We start from the raw sequence: 18,903 nt of genomic DNA on the forward strand, positions 1-18,903 counted from the left end.
GCTGTGTTGTTAGGGCCTCTTGGATTAACACCACCTATCTAAATGACATCCGCTGTGTTGTTAGGGCCTCTTGGATTAACACCACCTATCTAAATGCCATCCGCTGTGTTGCTAGGCCCTCTTGGATTAACACCACCTATCTAAATGCCATCCGCTGTGTTGTTAGGGCCTCTTGGATTAACACCACCTATCTAAATGCCATCCGCTGTGTTGTTAGGGCCTCTTGGATTAACACCACCTATCTAAATGCCATCCGCTGTGTTGCTAGGGCCTCTTGGATTAACATCGACTATATTTGTCTTCAGCCGTGAACCTAGTCATGGTCCCAAATGGCACAATATTCCTTATTTAGTGCACTACTTTTGACCAGAGACATTTGGAATATAGGGAATAGTAGTGCACACGTCAGCAACCCAGAGTGAACAGTTGCATGAACAGATGTCATTGCTGGTTGAAATATGGTTGAAATTGTGTCATTGCAACCAGTTTTGTCCACTGGGAAAGGTTTAAATGTTTAAGTACAGGAATAGTTTTCTTTGTTTCTTTATTAGTTGTACAATATATCAACACAGTACTTTCATGAGACTATATGTAAATAAATACATTAGTTGTAATTGTTCTGCCTACCTAGAGGTTACAAATTCTTCACACGAATAAGAGATTAAACAGAAGAGGGGAAACATCCAGCAGCAATTGACTGGATAACATCATCATTGTTGAAAAGAGAAATCCCATCTGTTTCAGTTGTTTGAGGGTGGGGTAACAGTATTAGTTAATGTGGTGAGCTGTGTCCTGTGAATGATTACACATTCCTCATGATCGATGAAACATACAACAGCCCATTACTTTTATCAACATTTCTTCAGTTCACTGATAGTTGTTGAAAAGAAAGTCAGCCAGAGAGTCTGTCTGCTAGCCCATCTCTGGCTCCGTATGTAGGATTTAGAGTGTGGAGTTAAGATTTAGAGTGTGGGGTTAGGATTTAGAGTGTGGGGTTAGGATTTAGAGTGTGGGGTTAGGATTTTGAGTGTGGGTTTAGGATTGGGAGTGTGGGGTTAGGATTTAGAGTGTGGGGTTAGGATTTAGAGTGTGGGGTTAGGATTGGGAGTGTGGGGTTAGGATTGGGAGTGTGGGGTTAGGATTTAGAGTGTGGGGTTAGGATTTAGAGTGTGGGGTTAGGATTGGGAGTGTGGGGTTAGGATTGGGAGTGTGGGGTTAGGATTGGGAGTGTGGGGTTAGGATTTAGAGTGTGGAGTTAGGATTGGGAGTGTGGGGTTAGGATTGGGAGTGTGGGGTTAGGATTTAGAGTGTGGGGTTAGGATTGGGAGTGTGGGGTTAGGATTTAGAGTGTGGGGTTAGGATTTAGAGTGTGGGGTTAGGATTGGGAGTGTGGGGTTAGGATTGGGAGTGTGGGGTTAGGATTTAGAGTGTGGGGTTAGGATTTAGAGTGTGGGGTTAGGATTGGGAGTGTGGGGTTAGGATTGGGAGTGTGGGGTTAGGATTGGGAGTGTGGGGTTAGGATTGGGAGTGTGGGGTTAGGATTTAGAGTGTGGGGTTAGGATTGGGAGTGTGGGGTTAGGATTTAGAGTGTGGGGTTAGGATTTAGAGTGTGGGGTTAGGATTGGGAGTGTGGGGTTAGGATTGGGAGTGTGGGGTATAGGATTTAGAGTGTGGGGTTAGGATTTAGAGTGTGGGGTTAGGATTGGGAGTGTGGGGTTAGGATTGGGAGTGTGGGGTTAGGATTGGGAGTGTGGGGTTAGGATTGGGAGTGTGGGGTTAGGATTTAGAGTGTGGGGTTAGGATTGGGAGTGTGGAGTTAGGATTGGGAGTGTGGGGTTAGGATTGGGAGTGTGGGGTTAGGATTTAGAGTGTGGGGTTAGGATTTAGAGTGTGGGGTTAGGATTTAGAGTGTGGGGTTAGGTTTTGGAGTGTGGGGTTAGGATTTAGAGTGTGGGGTTAGGATTGGGAGAAGGGCACTCCAACCATGGAGGAGTTTGGGAAACCCTGAATTAGAGCATGGGGTAATTGGGTTGTAGTGTACTGTAGTGTAGCATTGTGTCTGTTCTCTGTCAGGAGGTGTAAAACAGGCTCTGCTCCGGAGGCCTCCGCACGCACACACACACACACACACACACACACACACACACACACACACACACACACACACACACACACACAGCCAGGCTGGGGCTCTGGGCCGCAGACACCATAGGAGTGGAAACTGGCGTCACGTAAATTCATTTCAAATGAAGTAGTAGCTACCGGTCCCGACCGGCTGTTTTCTACCACAGACAGACAGAGAGAGAGAGAGAAAAATACAGAGACAGACAGACAGACAGACAGACAGACAGACAGACGGACAGACGGACGGACGCCTTTGTTGAGGCCCTTCAGTTTGGAGGAGGGTTTCGTTGCTGAAGAGCTGAACATAACAGTTTAGTAAGCCATCAACAGTAATAGAAGAGTTATTATGTTATATATTTGGTTTGATACAGTAGAGTACCACCTGTGGCTGAACAGCACACACTGGTATGTTACTGAGAATAACGGATGGTTCATATGCTGTAACGCTCACCATTGATCTATGGGAATTGTTTTACAGTATGTTTCTGACAGTAGGCCTATAGGCCTGTCCCATATGGCACCCTATTCCCTATAATAAAACTCTGATCAAAAGTAGTGCACTTCAAAGGGAATAGCCACTGGGAACAGATGTCAATTCAACATTTTGATTTACATTTGGTTGAGTTCAGATTTGGTGAATTCAACTTGAAATCAATCAAACATGTTACCATGTCATTAGATTTAGGTTCAAAGGTTAGGGAAAAAAAGACGGAATGCCCGTATGTTGATGACTTTATGCAAATCCAATCCGTTTTCCATGTTGATTCAATGACATCACATCGATGTTTGGGGTTGAAATGATGTGGAAACAATGTTGATTCTACCGGGTTATGCCCAGTGGGCTCCAAGTAAATCATCTGAGAGTTTCTCTGTCTTTCACACCCACTGGTCACAGCACCATGACACAGCAATTATGTTTTGAAACACATTTCAAAAGACTCAGACATGCTAACATACTATATTTCAGTGTCTGTGAAATGCAATTGTAAAGTGCGCAAGAGCAGGTATTTTTCTTAGACCTACATTTCCCATAAAACCTGGAAAAGAACTACAAAAGAAAGAAAAGAGCGCTCATAAAAAGATATCACTTGTTTCTCTCTGGACCACATGTCTGTTTTTACCAGGTTGGACAAATCCCAGGTTCTTCAACAGGCATGGAAAAACACAGGCCTAGAAAGAAAACACTCCATAACCATGGCAACAACAGGTGGGTGTTAAGCAATAAACTTTCACCCTGATTATATTGGCCGCTAAACAAAATAACCTCAAGCGATAATACAAATAATACAAAAACAAACTCCTGTCAAAAGTATTCACAGAGCAATTTGGGGGATTTCGATATCCAGCTTAACAAAACAATGTGTGACTATATTCAGAGTATGACTGATGAGGTTGCAAACAGTTGCAGTTCAACTTTAGTCGTAAGTATTGGCACCGCAATTGCCTGTCCTGGTAAGAAACAAACTCCCAAAATAATATTTGCAGCTGTTCTGACCAACTAGTCTCTAGATACGCCTCGCTAAATAAAAAGTCATCAAGGGAATGAAAGAGAGAAAGAAAGAAAAGCTTTGTATTTGAATAACGTGATGGTTTGACCAGATTGTTTGCTTTTCCTATTCTGTTACATCATGTTCTGTTACATCAACCTTGTATGTCACCGGGCAGGCCATTCATACAGTCACACAGCAGGTTGTTCATTTCTCTAATACTCTCTCTCTCTCTCTCTCTCATTCACTCACGCACTCACACTCACACACACACACACACACACCCTCTGTCATACCCTGTCACACACACGCACCGATCCAGGCAGCCGACCCTGCAGAGCCGTCTCTGTAATGAAGAAGTGACCTTGACTGGAGACATCAGACAGAATGAGCCGAACCCAGATGCAATCAGCATGAGTCCTCTATATGAACAAAGTCCTGTGTTCAAATACTATTTTAAATAATTTAAAATGCCTTTATCTGCGCTTGATTGAGCTTGCCTGGCTTAACGGGACAATAGAATAGTCCAATAACTGCAATCCTTGTCGATCTGGCACTCCAGGCAGGCCAAAGCGGATGCTTAAAGTAATAAAAAATTCCTCTGGGCACAGCCGGAGCTCTGAACTGAGCACCTGGCATATTACAAATGACCACTAGTCCTGGTCTGACTGCCATCTATAAAGGTCCTCTGACAGCATTCAAGATTATAACAGACATTGGTGTTTCATGTTCGTCCCCGGTCAGGCAAGTCTGATAGGCAAGACTGCCCCTGCGAAGACATGTTAATAGACAATAGGGAAATGTTTCTAGGAATGATATTGTATTTCTTGAGGAAATCTTGTTTCTGTTTTTCTTCCCATCCTCTTGTTTCTCTAGTCTTTAGTTGTGCTTGTGCCACAGATGGACACGCTTAGCCGGCTGTGTAGCTGTGTGACCATGTTATTCCTAGAGAACGTAGCTGTGTGAACATGTTATTCCCAGAGAACAACTGTGTGACCATGTTATTCCGAGAGAACATAACTGTGAGACCATGTTATTCCTATAGAATGTAGCTGTGTGACCATGTTATTCCTATAGAATGTAGCTGTGTGACCATGTTATTCCTATAGAATGTAGTTGTGTGACCATGTGATTCCTATAGAACGTAGTTGTGTGACCAGGTTATTCCTATAGAATGTAGTTGTGTGACCATGTGATTCCTATAGAACGTAGTGGTGTGACCAGGTTATTCCTATAGAATGTAGTTGTGTGACCATGTGATTCCTATAGAACGTAGTTGTGTGACCAGGTTATTCCTATAGAATGTAGTTGTGTGACCTTGTTATTCATAGAGAACATAGTTGTGTGACCATGTTATTACTAGAGAACGTAGTTGTGTGACCATGTTATTCCTAGAGAACGTAGCTGTGTGACCATGTTATTCCTAGAGAACGTAGCTGTGTGACCATGTTATTACTAGAGAACGTAGCTGTGTGACCATGTTATTCCTAGAGAACGTAGCTGTGTGACCATGTTATTCCTAGAGAACGTAGCTGTGTGACCATGTTATTACTAGACAATGTAGCTGTGTGACCATGTTATTACTAGAGAACGTAGCTGTGTGACCATGTTATTCCTAGAGAACGTAGCTGTGTGACCATGTTATTCCTAGAGAACGTAGCTGTGTGACCATACTATTCCTAGGGAACATAGCTGCTGTTCCTAGGAAACAACTGTGTGACCATGTTATTCCTAGGGAACATAGCTGTGTGACCATACTATTCCTAGGGAACATAGCTGCAGGGTAGCCTAGTGGTTAGAGCGTTGGACTAGTAACCGGAAGGTTGCAAGTTCAAACCCCCGAGCTGACAAGAGCAGGCAGTTAACCCACTGTTCCTAGGCCGTCATTGAAAATAAGAATTTGTTCTTAACTGACTTGCCTGGTTAAATAAAGGTAAAATAAAAAATAAAAGTTCCTAGGGAACAACTGTGTGACCATGTTATTCCTAGGGAACATAGCTGTGTGACCATGTTATTCCTGGTTCAATCTATGGCGGATTGAAAATATATGAAAGCCAGGCTAGAGAGTGTCCTGGACAGATAAAGATCATCTCTGTTCCAGAAGAGAACCCACAGAAGTTTTTTGACACTGGCGTGGATATTTCCTTATCACATCATTCCTTCAAGGTTACCGCAACTATGGTGGATCATGAGTAACCAGACTGGAGAACTACGGTTCTGCTTGGCTTTGCTTGGCTCAGTAGTGTGAATACTACGGTTCTGCTTGGCTTGGCTTGGCTCAGTAGTGTGAAAACTACGGTTTTGCTTGGCTTGGCTTGGCTTGGCTTGGCTTGGCTCAGTAGTGTGAAAATGACAGTTCTGCTTGGCTCAAAAGTGTGAAAACGACAGTTCTGCTTGGCTCAGTAGTGTGAAAACTACGGTTCTACTTGGCTTGGCTTGGCTCAGGAATGTGAAAACCACGGTTCTGCTTGACTTGGCTCGGGAATGTGAAAACCACGGTTCTGCTTGACTTGGCTTGGCTCGGCAGTGTATCAAGGACATAATATTGAACACAAATCATAGAGAAGTGTTGAGTCACCATGACCCTCAGTCTACTGTAATTGACCTCCTATACTTATACTGCACCATCTGGCCACATATGTTGAGTTCACAAACCACACAATTGGTAGACACATTGATATATGGATTTAATTTTATTATACACAGATAAAGATACAACATGTACGTACATTGAGTGTACAAAACATTATGAACACCTGGTCTTTCCATGACGTAGCCTGACCAGTCGAATCCAGGTGAAAGCTATGATACCTTATTGATGTCACCTGTTAAATCCACTTCAATCAGTGTAGATGAAGGGGAGGAGTCAGGTTATAAAAATATTTTTAAGCCTTAAGACAATTGTTGGTTGTGTATGTGTGTTATTCAGAGGGTGAATGGGCAAGACTAAATATTTAAGTGCCTTTGAATGGTGAATGGTAGAAGGTGCCAGGTGCACCTGGTTTGAGTCAAGAACTGCAATGAACTTTCGACACCTTGTAGAGTCCTTTCCCTGATGAATTGAAGGGGGCGGGGGGTGCAACTCAACGTTAGTATGGTGTTCGCAATGTTTGGTATACTCAGTGTATGTAGCTCATAGTAATAATGATCTTACCAAACACTTGTAACAGATTATTATCGTCACAAGTATGTCATGCATGAAGGATCTATGTAGTATATAATCATTTCAAAGTAAAGGAATGGAAAATATAACGAAAACATACATCTGTACATACGTCAACAGAAGGTAGTAACAATGTGAACTGACATATTTACTTTTCTCGTTTGTTTAGACATGGAATAAATAAGAGATAAAAACATATCTGGAACATATAGCATGACTCAAAGTCTGATGTAATATGAAACTGATCCCTGTCCTTTGTGGTTTGTCTGTCTGCCTAATAATAACCTGGTTAGATTCATCCTAAAAGAGAGGGAGGCCCCTCTACTACAGTAAATACAGTATTGTATTGTTCTAGGAGGGAGGCCCCTCTACTACAGTAAATACAATATTGTATAGTTCTAGGAGGGAGGCCCCTCTAATACAGTCAATACAGTACTGAATTGCCATAGGAGGCATTTCCCTCTACTACAGTAAATACAGTATTATATTGTCCAAGGAAGGAAGGCCCCTCTACTACAGTAAACACAGTATTGTATTGTCCTAGGAGGGAGGCCCCTCTACTACAGTCAATACAGTACTGAATTGCCATAGGAGGCAGGCCCCTCTACTACAGTAAATACAGTATTGTATTTTCCTGAGAGGGAGGCCCCTCTACTACAGTAAATACAGTATTGTATTTTCCTGAGAGGGAGGCCCCTCTACTACAATCAGTTAAATACTATATTTTCCTAGGAGGCAACCCTCTCTACTACAGTAAATACAGTATTATATTGTCCTAGGAAGGAAGGCCCCTCTACTACAATAAATACACTATTATATTGTTCTGGGAGAGATACCCCTCTACTTCAGTAAATACTGTATTATATTGTCTTAGGAGGGAGACACATCTACTACAGTAATACAGTATTATATTGTCCTAGGAGGGAGGCCCTAGAACTAAAGTAAATACAGTATTATATTATCCTAGGAGGGAGGCCCCTCTATGATAGAAAATACTGTATCATATTGTCCTAGGAGGGGGCCCTAGCCTGGTCACAGATCTGTTTGTATTGTCTTGTGCCAATTCCTATGGTCAGTTGGCAAGACAGCCCAAACAGATCTAGGACCTGGCTAGGGAGGCCTCTCTCTCTACTATATCTTACATTGCTGCTACAACAATACAGGCACTTTGTTTGGCTGTGAGTGACTTGGATCTAGCCTGGTCTCAGATTTGTTTGGTCTGCCTTGCCATGACAATGACCATAGATGTGGGCAAAGCAGCACAAACAGATCTGAGACCAGGCTAATTTGGATCCTGATATCAACGGAATGATAGTTTCACCATAATACACTAAGGATTATTTTTGTTACTTTTTTAAAACTTTACTTTATTTGGTAAATATTTTCTTAACTTTTTAATTTCACGGTAAGGTTGTAATCTGTTGTACTTGGCGCCTGTGTCAAATACAATGTGATTAGATTGGATTTGATGCACTCATTCTATATTTAAACAAAACAAGTCATTTTAGGCCTACTAAAGTGTGCTAAATTCATCTTAGAAATGTCATCTGCATTGTTACTGTGCTTAAGACTTGAACATGTGATTATGCTTTGTTTCCTATATAGATACTGTAGTATTCAAATATTTGGTATTTCGTCTTTTTTGTTCTGTATTACTTTTCTCAAGTACATCTCTGTCGGAGCCTTTACAATTATAGGATAAATATCGTACATGCATTCATCATCTCTTACACAATTTATAAATACTAATGATCGTACTGTTCCTCTGACATACTTTAAATAAATATATTATACAATTTGAATCGATTTAAATGGAATGGTCATACACTGGTGTGTGCTGTTGCAAAACGTTATATTTGTAGTTTCCTTTGTTGTGTGGTTTTCGTTCGATCAATTCCTTCATTTATTTTACGCGCTGTGTTATTACTTGTGCGTGCACTTGACACCAAGATATGGTCATCGCTGCATATTAGCAATGTGATATCTTTATTTTCATATCTTTCATTGTTATTTACAGAAGTTAATTAGTTGTGCACCTCAGTGTGTCTCTCAGCCAGGGTGTGAAGAGTCACGTTGTGTTTATGAGTTATACACATGACACTCAGACATAAGGGTGGTGTTGCACTTCTAACAAGTACTATATATGTCTGCTCTCTCTCTCTCTTACTCTCTCTCGTGTCTAGTATCATTTATTCAGATACCTCTCTAGGCCTGATGTTACTGCATCATTGAGTGTTTCTCCTCTCTTCCCCAGCCTTTCACAAGTCACCATTGTTCATTCTTTCTGTTCTTGAAACTTGAGTTGATGAATTCTGAATTCCACCTCAAGCATGCATTTAGAATCCATTTAGTTGATTTACTGAAGTTTATCCATAATGCTTTCCCTCTTCTGACCTTTCTCAAAGAATTGCTCTGAGAGTTGCAATATCCCTGTCATCCTGTGTTTGTTCTTCTTCCAAGAAACGTCCTTTCCAGTTCTCTCTCTCTCTCTCTGCATAGCCGTAGCGAGCTTTGTACATTAGGCATGCAGTTCATTCCTCCTGTTCTCTTGCATGGGGTGAAGTGACTAGCCGTGAAGGGAATCACATTCCTACTATAATTGTACTATTCTGTTTAGACAGAAACAGAGATGTAGAGACAGTAGCCTCAAATGAATCAATGTACAGTACGTTTATATTCCATGCTGTTTAGGTCTGTATTTCATGGCTCACTCACGTTTTTCCTCTCGTTCAATAACAACCTCCTCGGTGAGAGGGTGAGGAGACAGAAGGGGCAGACAGACAGGTGATATTTCATAGGGGTCCTTCCTTCCCGGCCATAACACAGCTGTCCTTGTTTCCATGTTGGGGTCAGTGCGGGCTGTCCGATGGTCAAAGGTGTGTGTGTGTGTGTGTGTGTGTGTGTGTGTGTGTGTGTGTGTGTGTGTGTGTGTGTGTGTGTGTGTGTGTGTGTGTGTGTGTGTGTGTGTGTGTGTGTGTGTGTGTGTGTGTGTGTGTGTGTGTGTGTGTGTGTGTGTGTGTGTGTGTGTGTGTGTGTGTGTGTGTGTGTGTGTGTGTGTGTGAGAGAGAGAGAGAGACAGTACAAGCTGTTCTCGGTGGAGTGTGTGTGCATTTTGTGCTTGTGTCTTCTCTATATAGCTACACGTGTGTATATACAGTACCAGTCAAATGTTTGGACACACCTACTCATTCAAGGCTTTTCTTTATTTGTACTATTTTATGCATTGTAGAATAATAGTGAAGACATCAAAACTATGAAATAATACATATGGAATCATGTAGTAACCAAAAAAGTGTTACAAAAATGTAGATTCTTCAAAGTAGCCACCCTTTGCCTTGATGACAGCTTTGCACATTCTTGAAGTTCTCTCAACCAGCTTCATGAGGTAGTCACCTGGAATGCATTTCAATTAACAGGTGCGCCTTGTTAAAAGTTAATTTGTGGAATTTCTTTCCTTCTTAATGCGTTTGAGCCAATCAGTTGTGTTGTGACAAGGTGGGGTTGGTATACAGAAGATAGATTGGTAAAATACCAAGTCCATATTATGGCAAGAACAGCTCAAATAAGCAAAGGGAAACGACAGTCCATCATTACTTTAAGACATGAAGGTCAGTCAATACGGAAAATTTCAAGAACTTTTAAAGTTTCTTCAAGTGCGGTCACAAAAACAATCAAGCGCAATGATGAAACTGGCTCCTATGAGGACCGCCACAGGAAAGGAAGACCCAGAGTTACCGCTGCTGCAGACTATACGTTCATTAGAGTTACCAGCATCAGAAATTGCAGCCCAAATAAATGCTTCACAGAGTTCAAGTAACAGACACATCTCAACATCAACTGTTCAGAGGATACTGTGTGAATCAGGCCTTCATGGTCAAATTGCTGCAAAGAAACCGCTGCTAAAGGACACCAATAAGAAGAGACTTGCTTGGGCCAAGAAACACAAGCAATGGACATTAGACCGGTGGAAATCTGTCCTTTGGTCTGATGAGTCCAAATTTGAGACCAACCGCCGTGTCTTTGTGAGATCTACCGTGAAGCATGGAGGAGGAGGTGTGATGGTGTGGGGTGCTTTGCTGGTGACACTGTCTGTGATTTTTTTTTTAATTCAAGGCTCACTTAACCAGCATGGCTACCACAGCATTCTGTAGTGATACGCCATCCCATCTGGTTTGCGCTTAGTGGGACTATCATTTGTTTTTCAATAGGACAATGACCCAACACACCTCAAGGCTGTGAATGGGCTATTAGACCAAGAAGGAAAGTGATGGAGTGCTGCTTCAGATGACCTGGCTGCTTCAGATGACCTGGCACAATCACCCAACCAATTGAGATGGTTTGGGATGAGTTGGACCGCAGAGTAAAGGAAAAGCAGCCAACAAGTGCTCAGCATATGTGTGAACTCCTTCAAGACTGTTGGGAAAGCATTCCAGGTGAAGCTGGTTGAGAGAATGCCAAAAGTGTGCAAAGCTTTCATCAAGGCAAAGGGTGGCTACTTTGAAGAATCTCAAATATAAAATATATTTGTGACAACAATTTTTTGGGTTACTACATGATTCCATATGTGTTGTTTCATAGTTCTGATGTCTTCACTATTATTCTACAATGTAGAAAATAGCAAAAAATAAAGAAAGACCCTTGAATGAGTAGGTGTGTCCAAACTTTTGACTGGTACCGTACGTGTGTGTGTCAGTAGAGGCTGTCTTTGGTGGTGGAGGTGTGTGTGGTGGTGGAGGTGTGTGTGGTGGTGGAGTCGTCAGGTATGGAGCCCCTGCGCGGGGTTCTTGGTCTGCAGCGTAACAGGGCCTGTAGCTCCCTGGACACAGAGCTGCTGAAGAAGGTGTAGATCCAGGGGTTGGTACATGAATTCAGACTGGCTAGCAGCATCAGGATGGTGAACGCCACGCCTACATAGAGAGAGAGGACACATGACGCAAAGACACACCCACACACGGCAAGACAAAGACATATACGGTACAGAGCCTATAGAAAGTCTACAGTTGAACTGTTTTTACATGTTGTTACGCAACAAAGTGGGATTGAAATCGTTTTTATTCTGATTGTTTGTCGTTGATCTACACAAAGTACTCCATAATGTCAAAGTGCAAAGAAAACAGAGTATTTCTGTCTGTAATAAAGCCCTTTTGTGTGGAAAAACTCATTCTGATTGGCTGTGCCTGACTCCCAAGTGGGTGGTTCTATGCCCTCCAGGCCCACTCATGGCTGCGCCCCTGCCAAGTCATGTGAAATCAATAGATTAGTGCCTAATAAATATATTTCAATTGACTGATGTCCTCAAATGAACTGTAACTCTGCAAAATCTTTGAAATTGATTCATGTTGCGTTTCTATTTTTCTTCAGTATAGTTAAGAAGTCAAATTTGGCTTTACAAATCACATAAGTTATATGGACTCACTCTGTGTGAAATAAAAGGGGTTGACATGATTTTTGAATGACCACCCCTTCCTCTGTCCCTCATACATACAACATCTGTAAGGTCCCTCAGTCAAGCACTGAATTTCAAGCACAGATTCAACTTCAAAGACCAGGGAGCTTTTCGAAAGGCTCATAAAGGGACGTGATTGGTAGATGGGTAGCAATAACAAATCAGACATTGCATATATCTCCAGTCGTCTGCTGTAATAGCCCATCCGTGAAAAGGATTGACGAGTTGTGCCACTTGGGACACCACAATAAAGAGGTAAAGGTCATAAATCCCCTCCTTTTCTTTGGGAACAACAGAGAAAAATTAATATATAATCGTTTCCGTACTGAATAATGGTACTAACTGTGTCATGTATTGTCATGTTGTGTCCTGTTCCTGTTCTTTCTCTTCACCCTGTCTCCCTCTGCTGGTCGTATTAGGTTACCTTTTCTTCCCCTCTTTCCCCCAGCTGTTCCTTGTCTTCTCTAACTACCTCGTTCACCCCTTTTCCCACCTGTTCCCTTTTTCCCTCTGATTAGGTCTCTATATCTCTCTCTGTTTCTGCTTCTGTCTTGTCGGATTCTCGTTTGTGTTACTCATGCCTGAACCAGACTATCGTCGTGTTTGCTGCAACCTTGTCCTGTCCTGTCGGAATCTGCCTGTTCATCTAACCTTGTCCTGTCCTGTCGGAATCTGCCTGTCCATCTGAGCCTACGTGTGTTTCGTCATTAAAGAAACTCTGTTTTGTTCATTCGCTTTTGGGTCCTCATTCACGCACCTGACAGAAGAATCCGACCAAGAATGGACCCAGCGACTTCGGATCCTCTCCACTCAGCCGTCGAGATCCAGGGAGCGATGCTAGGCAGACACGAGCAGGAATTGTCTGCTGCTCGACATGCCGTTGAGACCCTGGCCACCCAAGTCTCCAACCTCACAGAACAGGTTCACCATCTCCGCCTCGATCCACCGGCCACTTCCAGGGCTTTCGAATCTCCGGAGCCCAGAATCAATAACCCGCCGTGTTACTCTGGGGAGCCCACTGAATGCCGCTCGTTCCTCACCCAGTGTGATATTGTGTTTTCTCTCCAGCCCAACACTTACTCCAGGAGCACTGCTCGTATCGCCTACGTCATATCTCTCCTTACTGGACGGGCTCGTGAGTGGGGCACGGCAATCTGGGAGGCAAGGGCTGAGTGTACTAACCAGTATCAGGACTTTAAGGAGGAGATGATACGGGTTTTTGATCGATCTGTTTTTGGGGAGGAGGCTTCCAGGGTCCTGTCTTCCCTATGTCAAGGTAATCGATCCATAACAGACTACTCTATTGAGTTTCGCACTCTTGCTGCCTCCAGTGGCTGGAACGAGCCGGCTTTGCTCGCTCGTTTTCTGGAGGGTCTCCGCGCAGAGGTAAAGGATGAGATTCTCTCCCGGGAGGTTCCTTCCAGCGTGGATTCCTTGATTGAACTCGCTATTCGCATTGAGCGACGGGTTGATCTTCGTCACCGAGCTCGTGGAAAGGAGCTCGCGTTCTCCGTTGCCCCCCTCTCCGCATCACTACCATCTTCCTCTGCCGGCTCGGGTGCTGAGCCTATGCAGCTGGGAGGTATCCGCATCTCGACTAAAGAGAGGGAACGGAGAATCACCAACCGCCTCTGTCTCTATTGCGGTTCCGCTGGTCATTTTGTCACTTCATGTCCAGTAAAAGCCAGAGCTCATCAGTAAGCGGAGGGCTACTGGTGAGCGCTACTACTCCTGTCTCTCCTTCAAGATCCTGCACTACCTTGTCGGTCCATCTACGCTGGACCGGTTCGTCAGCTTCCTGCAGTGCCTTGATAGACTCTGGGGCGGAGGGCTGTTTTATGGACGAGACCTGGGCTCGGGAACATGACATTCCTCTCAGACAGTTAAGGGAGCCCACGGCCTTGTTCGCCTTGGATGGTAGTCCTCTCCCCAGGATTCAGCGTGAGACGCTACCTTTAACCCTCACTGTCTCTGGTAATCATAGCGAAACCATTTCTTTTTTAATTTTTCGTTCACCTTTTACACCTGTTGTTTTGGGCCATCCCTGGCTAGTTTGTCATAATCCTTCTATTAATTGGTCTAGTAATTCTATCCTCTCCTGGAACGTCTCTTGTCATGTGAAATGTTTAATGTCTGCTATCCCTCCTGTTTCCTCTGTCTCTTCTTCACAGGAGGAGCCTGGTGATTTGACAGGGGTGCCGGAGGAATATCACGATCTGCGCACGGTGTTCAGTCGGTCCAGGGCCACCTCTCTTCCTCCACACCAGTCGTATGATTGTAGTATTGATCTCCTTCCGGGAACCACTCCCCCCCGGGGTAGACTATACTCTCTGTCGGCTCCCGAACGTAAGGCTCTCGAAGATTATTTGTCTGTAGCGCTTGCCGCCGGTACCATAGTCCCCTCCTCCTCTCCCGCCGGAGCGGGGTTTTTTTTTGTTAAGAAGAAGGATGGGTCCCTGCGCCCCTGCATAGATTATCGAGGGCTGAATGACATAACAGTGAAGAATCGTTATCCGCTTCCTCTTATGTCTTCAGCCTTCGAGATCCTGCAGGGAGCCAGGTTTTTCACTAAGTTGGACCTTCGTAACGCTTACCATCTCGTGCGCATCAGGGAGGGGGACGAGTGGAAGACGGCGTTTAACACTCCGTTAGGGCACTTTGAATACCGGGTTCTTCCTTTCGGCCTCGCTAACGCTCCAGCTGTCTTTCAGGCATTAGTCAATGATGTCCTGAGAGACATGCTGAACATCTTTGTTTTCGTTTACCTTGACGATATCCTGATTTTTTCACCGTCACTCCAGATTCATGTTCAGCACGTTCGACGTGTCCTCCAGCGCCTTTTAGAGAATTGTCTTTTTGTGAAGGCTGAGAAGTGCACTTTTCATGCCTCCTCCGTCACATTTCTCGGTTCTGTTATTTCCGCTGAAGGCATTAAGATGGATCCCGCTAAGGTCCAAGCTGTCATTGATTGGCCCGTCCCTAAGTCACGCGTCGAGCTGCAGCGCTTTCTCGGCTTCGCGAACTTCTATCGTCGTTTCATCCGTAATTTCGGTCAGGTGGCAGCTCCTCTCACAGCCCTTACTTCTGTCAAGACGTGCTTTAAGTGGTCCGTTTCCGCCCAGGGAGCTTTTGATCTCCTCAAGAATCGTTTTACATCCGCACCTATCCTTGTTACACCTGACGTCTCTAGACAGTTCGTTGTCGAGGTTGACGCGTCAGAGGTGGGCGTGGGAGCCATTCTTTCTCAGCGCTCCCTCTCTGACGACAAGGTCCACCCTTGCGCGTATTTTTCTCATCGCCTGTCGCCGTCGGAACGTAACTATGATGTGGGAAACCGCGAACTGCTCGCCATCCGCTTAGCCCTAGGCGAATGGCGACAGTGGTTGGAGGGGGCGACCGTTCCTTTTGTCGTTTGGACTGACCATAGGAACCTTGAGTACATCCGTTCTGCCAAACGACTTAATGCGCGTCAGGCGCGCTGGGCGCTGTTTTTCGCTCGTTTCGAGTTCGTGATTTCTTATCGTCCGGGCTCTAAGAACACCAAGCCTGATGCTTTATCTCGTCTCTTCAGTTCTTCAGTAGCCTCCACTGACCCCGAGGGGATTCTCCCTGAGGGGCGTGTTGTCGGGTTGACTGTCTGGGGAATTGAGAGGCAGGTAAAGCAAGCACTCACTCACACTCCGTCGCCGCGCGCTTGTCCTAGGAACCTTCTTTTCGTTCCCGTTCCTACTCGTCTGGCCGTTCTTCAGTGGGCTCACTCTGCCAAGTTAGCCGGCCACCCTGGCGTTCAGGGTACGCTTGCTTCCATTCGCCAGCGTTTTTGGTGGCCCACCCGGGAGCATGACACGCGTCGTTTTGTGGCTGCTTGTTCGGTCTGCGCGCAGACTAAGTCCGGTAACTCCCCTCCTGCCGACCGTGGTCTCACATCGCCTTAGATTTTGTCACCGGACTGCCTTCGTCAGCGGGGAAGACTGTTATTCTTACGGTTGTCGATAGGTTCTCTAAGGCGGCTCATTTTATTCCCCTTGCTAAGCTTCCTTCTGCTAAAGAGACGGCACAAATCATCATCGAGAATGTTTTCAGAATTCATGGCCTTCCGTCAGACGTCGTTTCGGACAGAGGTCCGCAATTCACGTCTCAATTTTGGAGGGAGTTTTGCCGTTTGATTGGGGCTTCCGTCAGTCTCTCTTCCGGCTTTCACCCCCAGTCTAACGGTCAAGCAGAACGGGCCAATCAGACTATTGGTCGCATCTTACGCAGTCTTTCTTTTCGCAACCCTGCGTCTTGGTCAGAACAGCTCCCCTGGGCAGAATACGCCCACAACTCGCTTCCTTCGTCTGCGACCGGGCTATCTCCTTTTCAGAGTAGCCTCGGGTACCAGCCTCCGCTGTTCTCATCTCAGTTCGCCGAGTCCAGCGTCCCCTCCGCTCAGGCTTTTGTCCAACGTTGCGAGCGCACCTGGAAGAGGGTCAGGTCTGCACTTTGCCGTTATAGGGCGCAGACTGTGAGAGCTGCTAATAAGCGTAGAACTAAGAGTCCTAGATATTGTCGCGGTCAGAGAGTTTGGCTCTCCACTCAGAACCTTCCCCTTAAGACAGCTTCTCGCAAGTTGACCCCGCGGTTCATTGGTCCGTTCCGTATTTCTCAGATCATTAATCCTGTCGCAGTGCGACTTCTTCTTCCGCGATATCTTCGTCGCGTCCACCCGGTCTTCCATGTCTCCTGTGTTAAGCCCGTTCTTCGCGCCCCCGCTCGTCTCCCCCCCCCCCCCCCCCATCCTTGTCGAGGGCGCACCTATCTACAGGGTCCGTAAGATTTTGGACATGCGTCCTCGGGGCCGTGGTCACCAGTACCTAGTGGATTGGGAGGGGTACGGTCCTGAGGAAAGGAGTTGGGTTCCCTCTCGGGACGTGCTGGACCGTTCGCTGATCGATGATTTCCTCCGTTGCCGCCAGGTTTCCTCCTCGAGTGCGCCAGGAGGCGCTCGGTGAGTGGGGGGGTACTGTCATGTATTGTCATGTTGTGTCCTGTTCCTGTTCTTTCTCTTCACCCTGTCTCCCTCTGCTGGTCGTATTAGGTTACCTTTTCTTCCCCTCTTTCCCCCAGCTGTTCCTTGTCTTCTCTAACTACCTCGTTCACCCCTTTTCCCACCTGTTCCCTTTTTCCCTCTGATTAGGTCTCTATATCTCTCTCTGTTTCTGCTTCTGTCTTGTCGGATTCTCGTTTGTGTTACTCATGCCTGAACCAGACTATCGTCGTGTTTGCTGCAACCTTGTCCTGTCCTGTCGGAATCTGCCTGTTCATCTAACCTTGTCCTGTCCTGTCGGAATCTGCCTGTCCATCTGAGCCTACGTGTGTTTCGTCATTAAAGAAACTCTGTTTTGTTAATTCGCTTTTGGGTCCTCATTCACGCACCTGACAAACTGTTCACGATTCCCCAGTTTTTGGCTCTATTACAAGTCCTGTAAATTTCCTTCTGGAACAAAAACCTTGAAACTTTACCTATATAATTAGGCCACTTCTAACTTCTGATATTCAGTTTTTATGTATGACAATATGTGCTGGCCTCCTCGCTCTCTAGGACAATCTGCACTGACCTCCTCCCTCTCTAGGACACTGCACTGACCTCCATCTCTGCACTGACCTCCTCCGCCTCTAGGACACTATGCACTGATCTCCTCCCTCTCTGCACTGACCTCCTCCGCCTCTAGGACACTATGCACTGACCTCCTCCCTCGCTGCACTGACCTCCTCCCTCTCTGCACTGACCTCCTCCCTCTCTAGGATACTATGCACTGACCTCCTCCGCCTCTAGGACACTATGCACTGACCTCCTCCCTCTCTGCACTGACCTCCTCCCTCTCTGCACTGACCTCCTCCCTCTCTAGGATACTATGCACTGACCTCCTCCGCCTCTAGGACACTATGAACTGACCTCCTCCCTCTCTGCATTGACCTCCTCCCTCTCTGCACTGACGTCCTCCACCTCTAGGACACAAATGTGAACACCTGTAAGGGGTGTGCGAGCAGCAGGGGATGAAAACAGGTCATTTACTGACACTGAGGTGTGTTCTGTGCTTCAGATGAGAGAAGAAAAAATAAACCCAGAGTTTAGAAGTTGGAAGGCAGCTGTACTGTCAGCGATGACTTGGCTTATTGATTTGCTCCGCTTTGCTTTACCATACACTGCCAGCTAAACTGGGACAACAACATAGGCTTTCTCTCCAACACTTGACAGAGTGCTAGTTGAGTTGAGTTATGTTACGGTGGTGTTACATAAATTATAGTCAATCAGTGAATCAGAGCAAGTGCTCATAGTAATGGATGCAACGGGATAAATCGACAGGTATAACTGATCAAACACTTGGTTTTCATACGTTATATTATTATGAGACATCCTCCCACCAGCCTCCACTGTTCTGGATATGAAGAGAAGATCATATTTATTTTGACCTCAATGACTAAAATATTATATTCACCATAGATTTATTCCCAAAATTAAACTTAGAATACAACTTGGGGTCTAGAGGTTGAAAGGAATCAAATTCACTCTGTATTGAAATCTAAGGCAAACTCCAGGGTGTTTTTGGACATACAGAGGAGCTCAGTGTGCTCAGTGTGTGTTTCTGTGTGTGTGTTTCTGTGTGTACTATGTGCATGCGAGTTTCAAGTTCCTTGATGTT

General features: G+C 45.2%; 1 protein-coding gene across 1 annotated transcript in view; it reads right to left on the reverse strand.

The window, feature by feature from the left end:
• Positions 1 to 6,285: 6,285 nt before the first annotated feature.
• Positions 6,286 to 18,903, reverse strand: part of LOC110531244 (vasopressin V2 receptor) — a 76,392-nt gene continuing 63,774 nt past the window's right edge. Inside the window, exon 6 of the mRNA XM_036988772.2 lies at positions 6,286 to 11,681. Within this exon, the coding sequence (XP_036844667.2) occupies positions 11,464 to 11,681 (218 nt within the window). The 3' untranslated portion in view covers positions 6,286 to 11,463. The remainder of the gene's footprint in view (positions 11,682 to 18,903) is intronic.

The sequence above is a fragment of the Oncorhynchus mykiss genome, chromosome 9, assembly GCF_057628025.1.
Source record: "Oncorhynchus mykiss isolate SJ-2025 chromosome 9, ASM5762802v1, whole genome shotgun sequence".
Taxonomy (NCBI): Eukaryota; Metazoa; Chordata; class Actinopteri; order Salmoniformes; family Salmonidae; genus Oncorhynchus; species Oncorhynchus mykiss.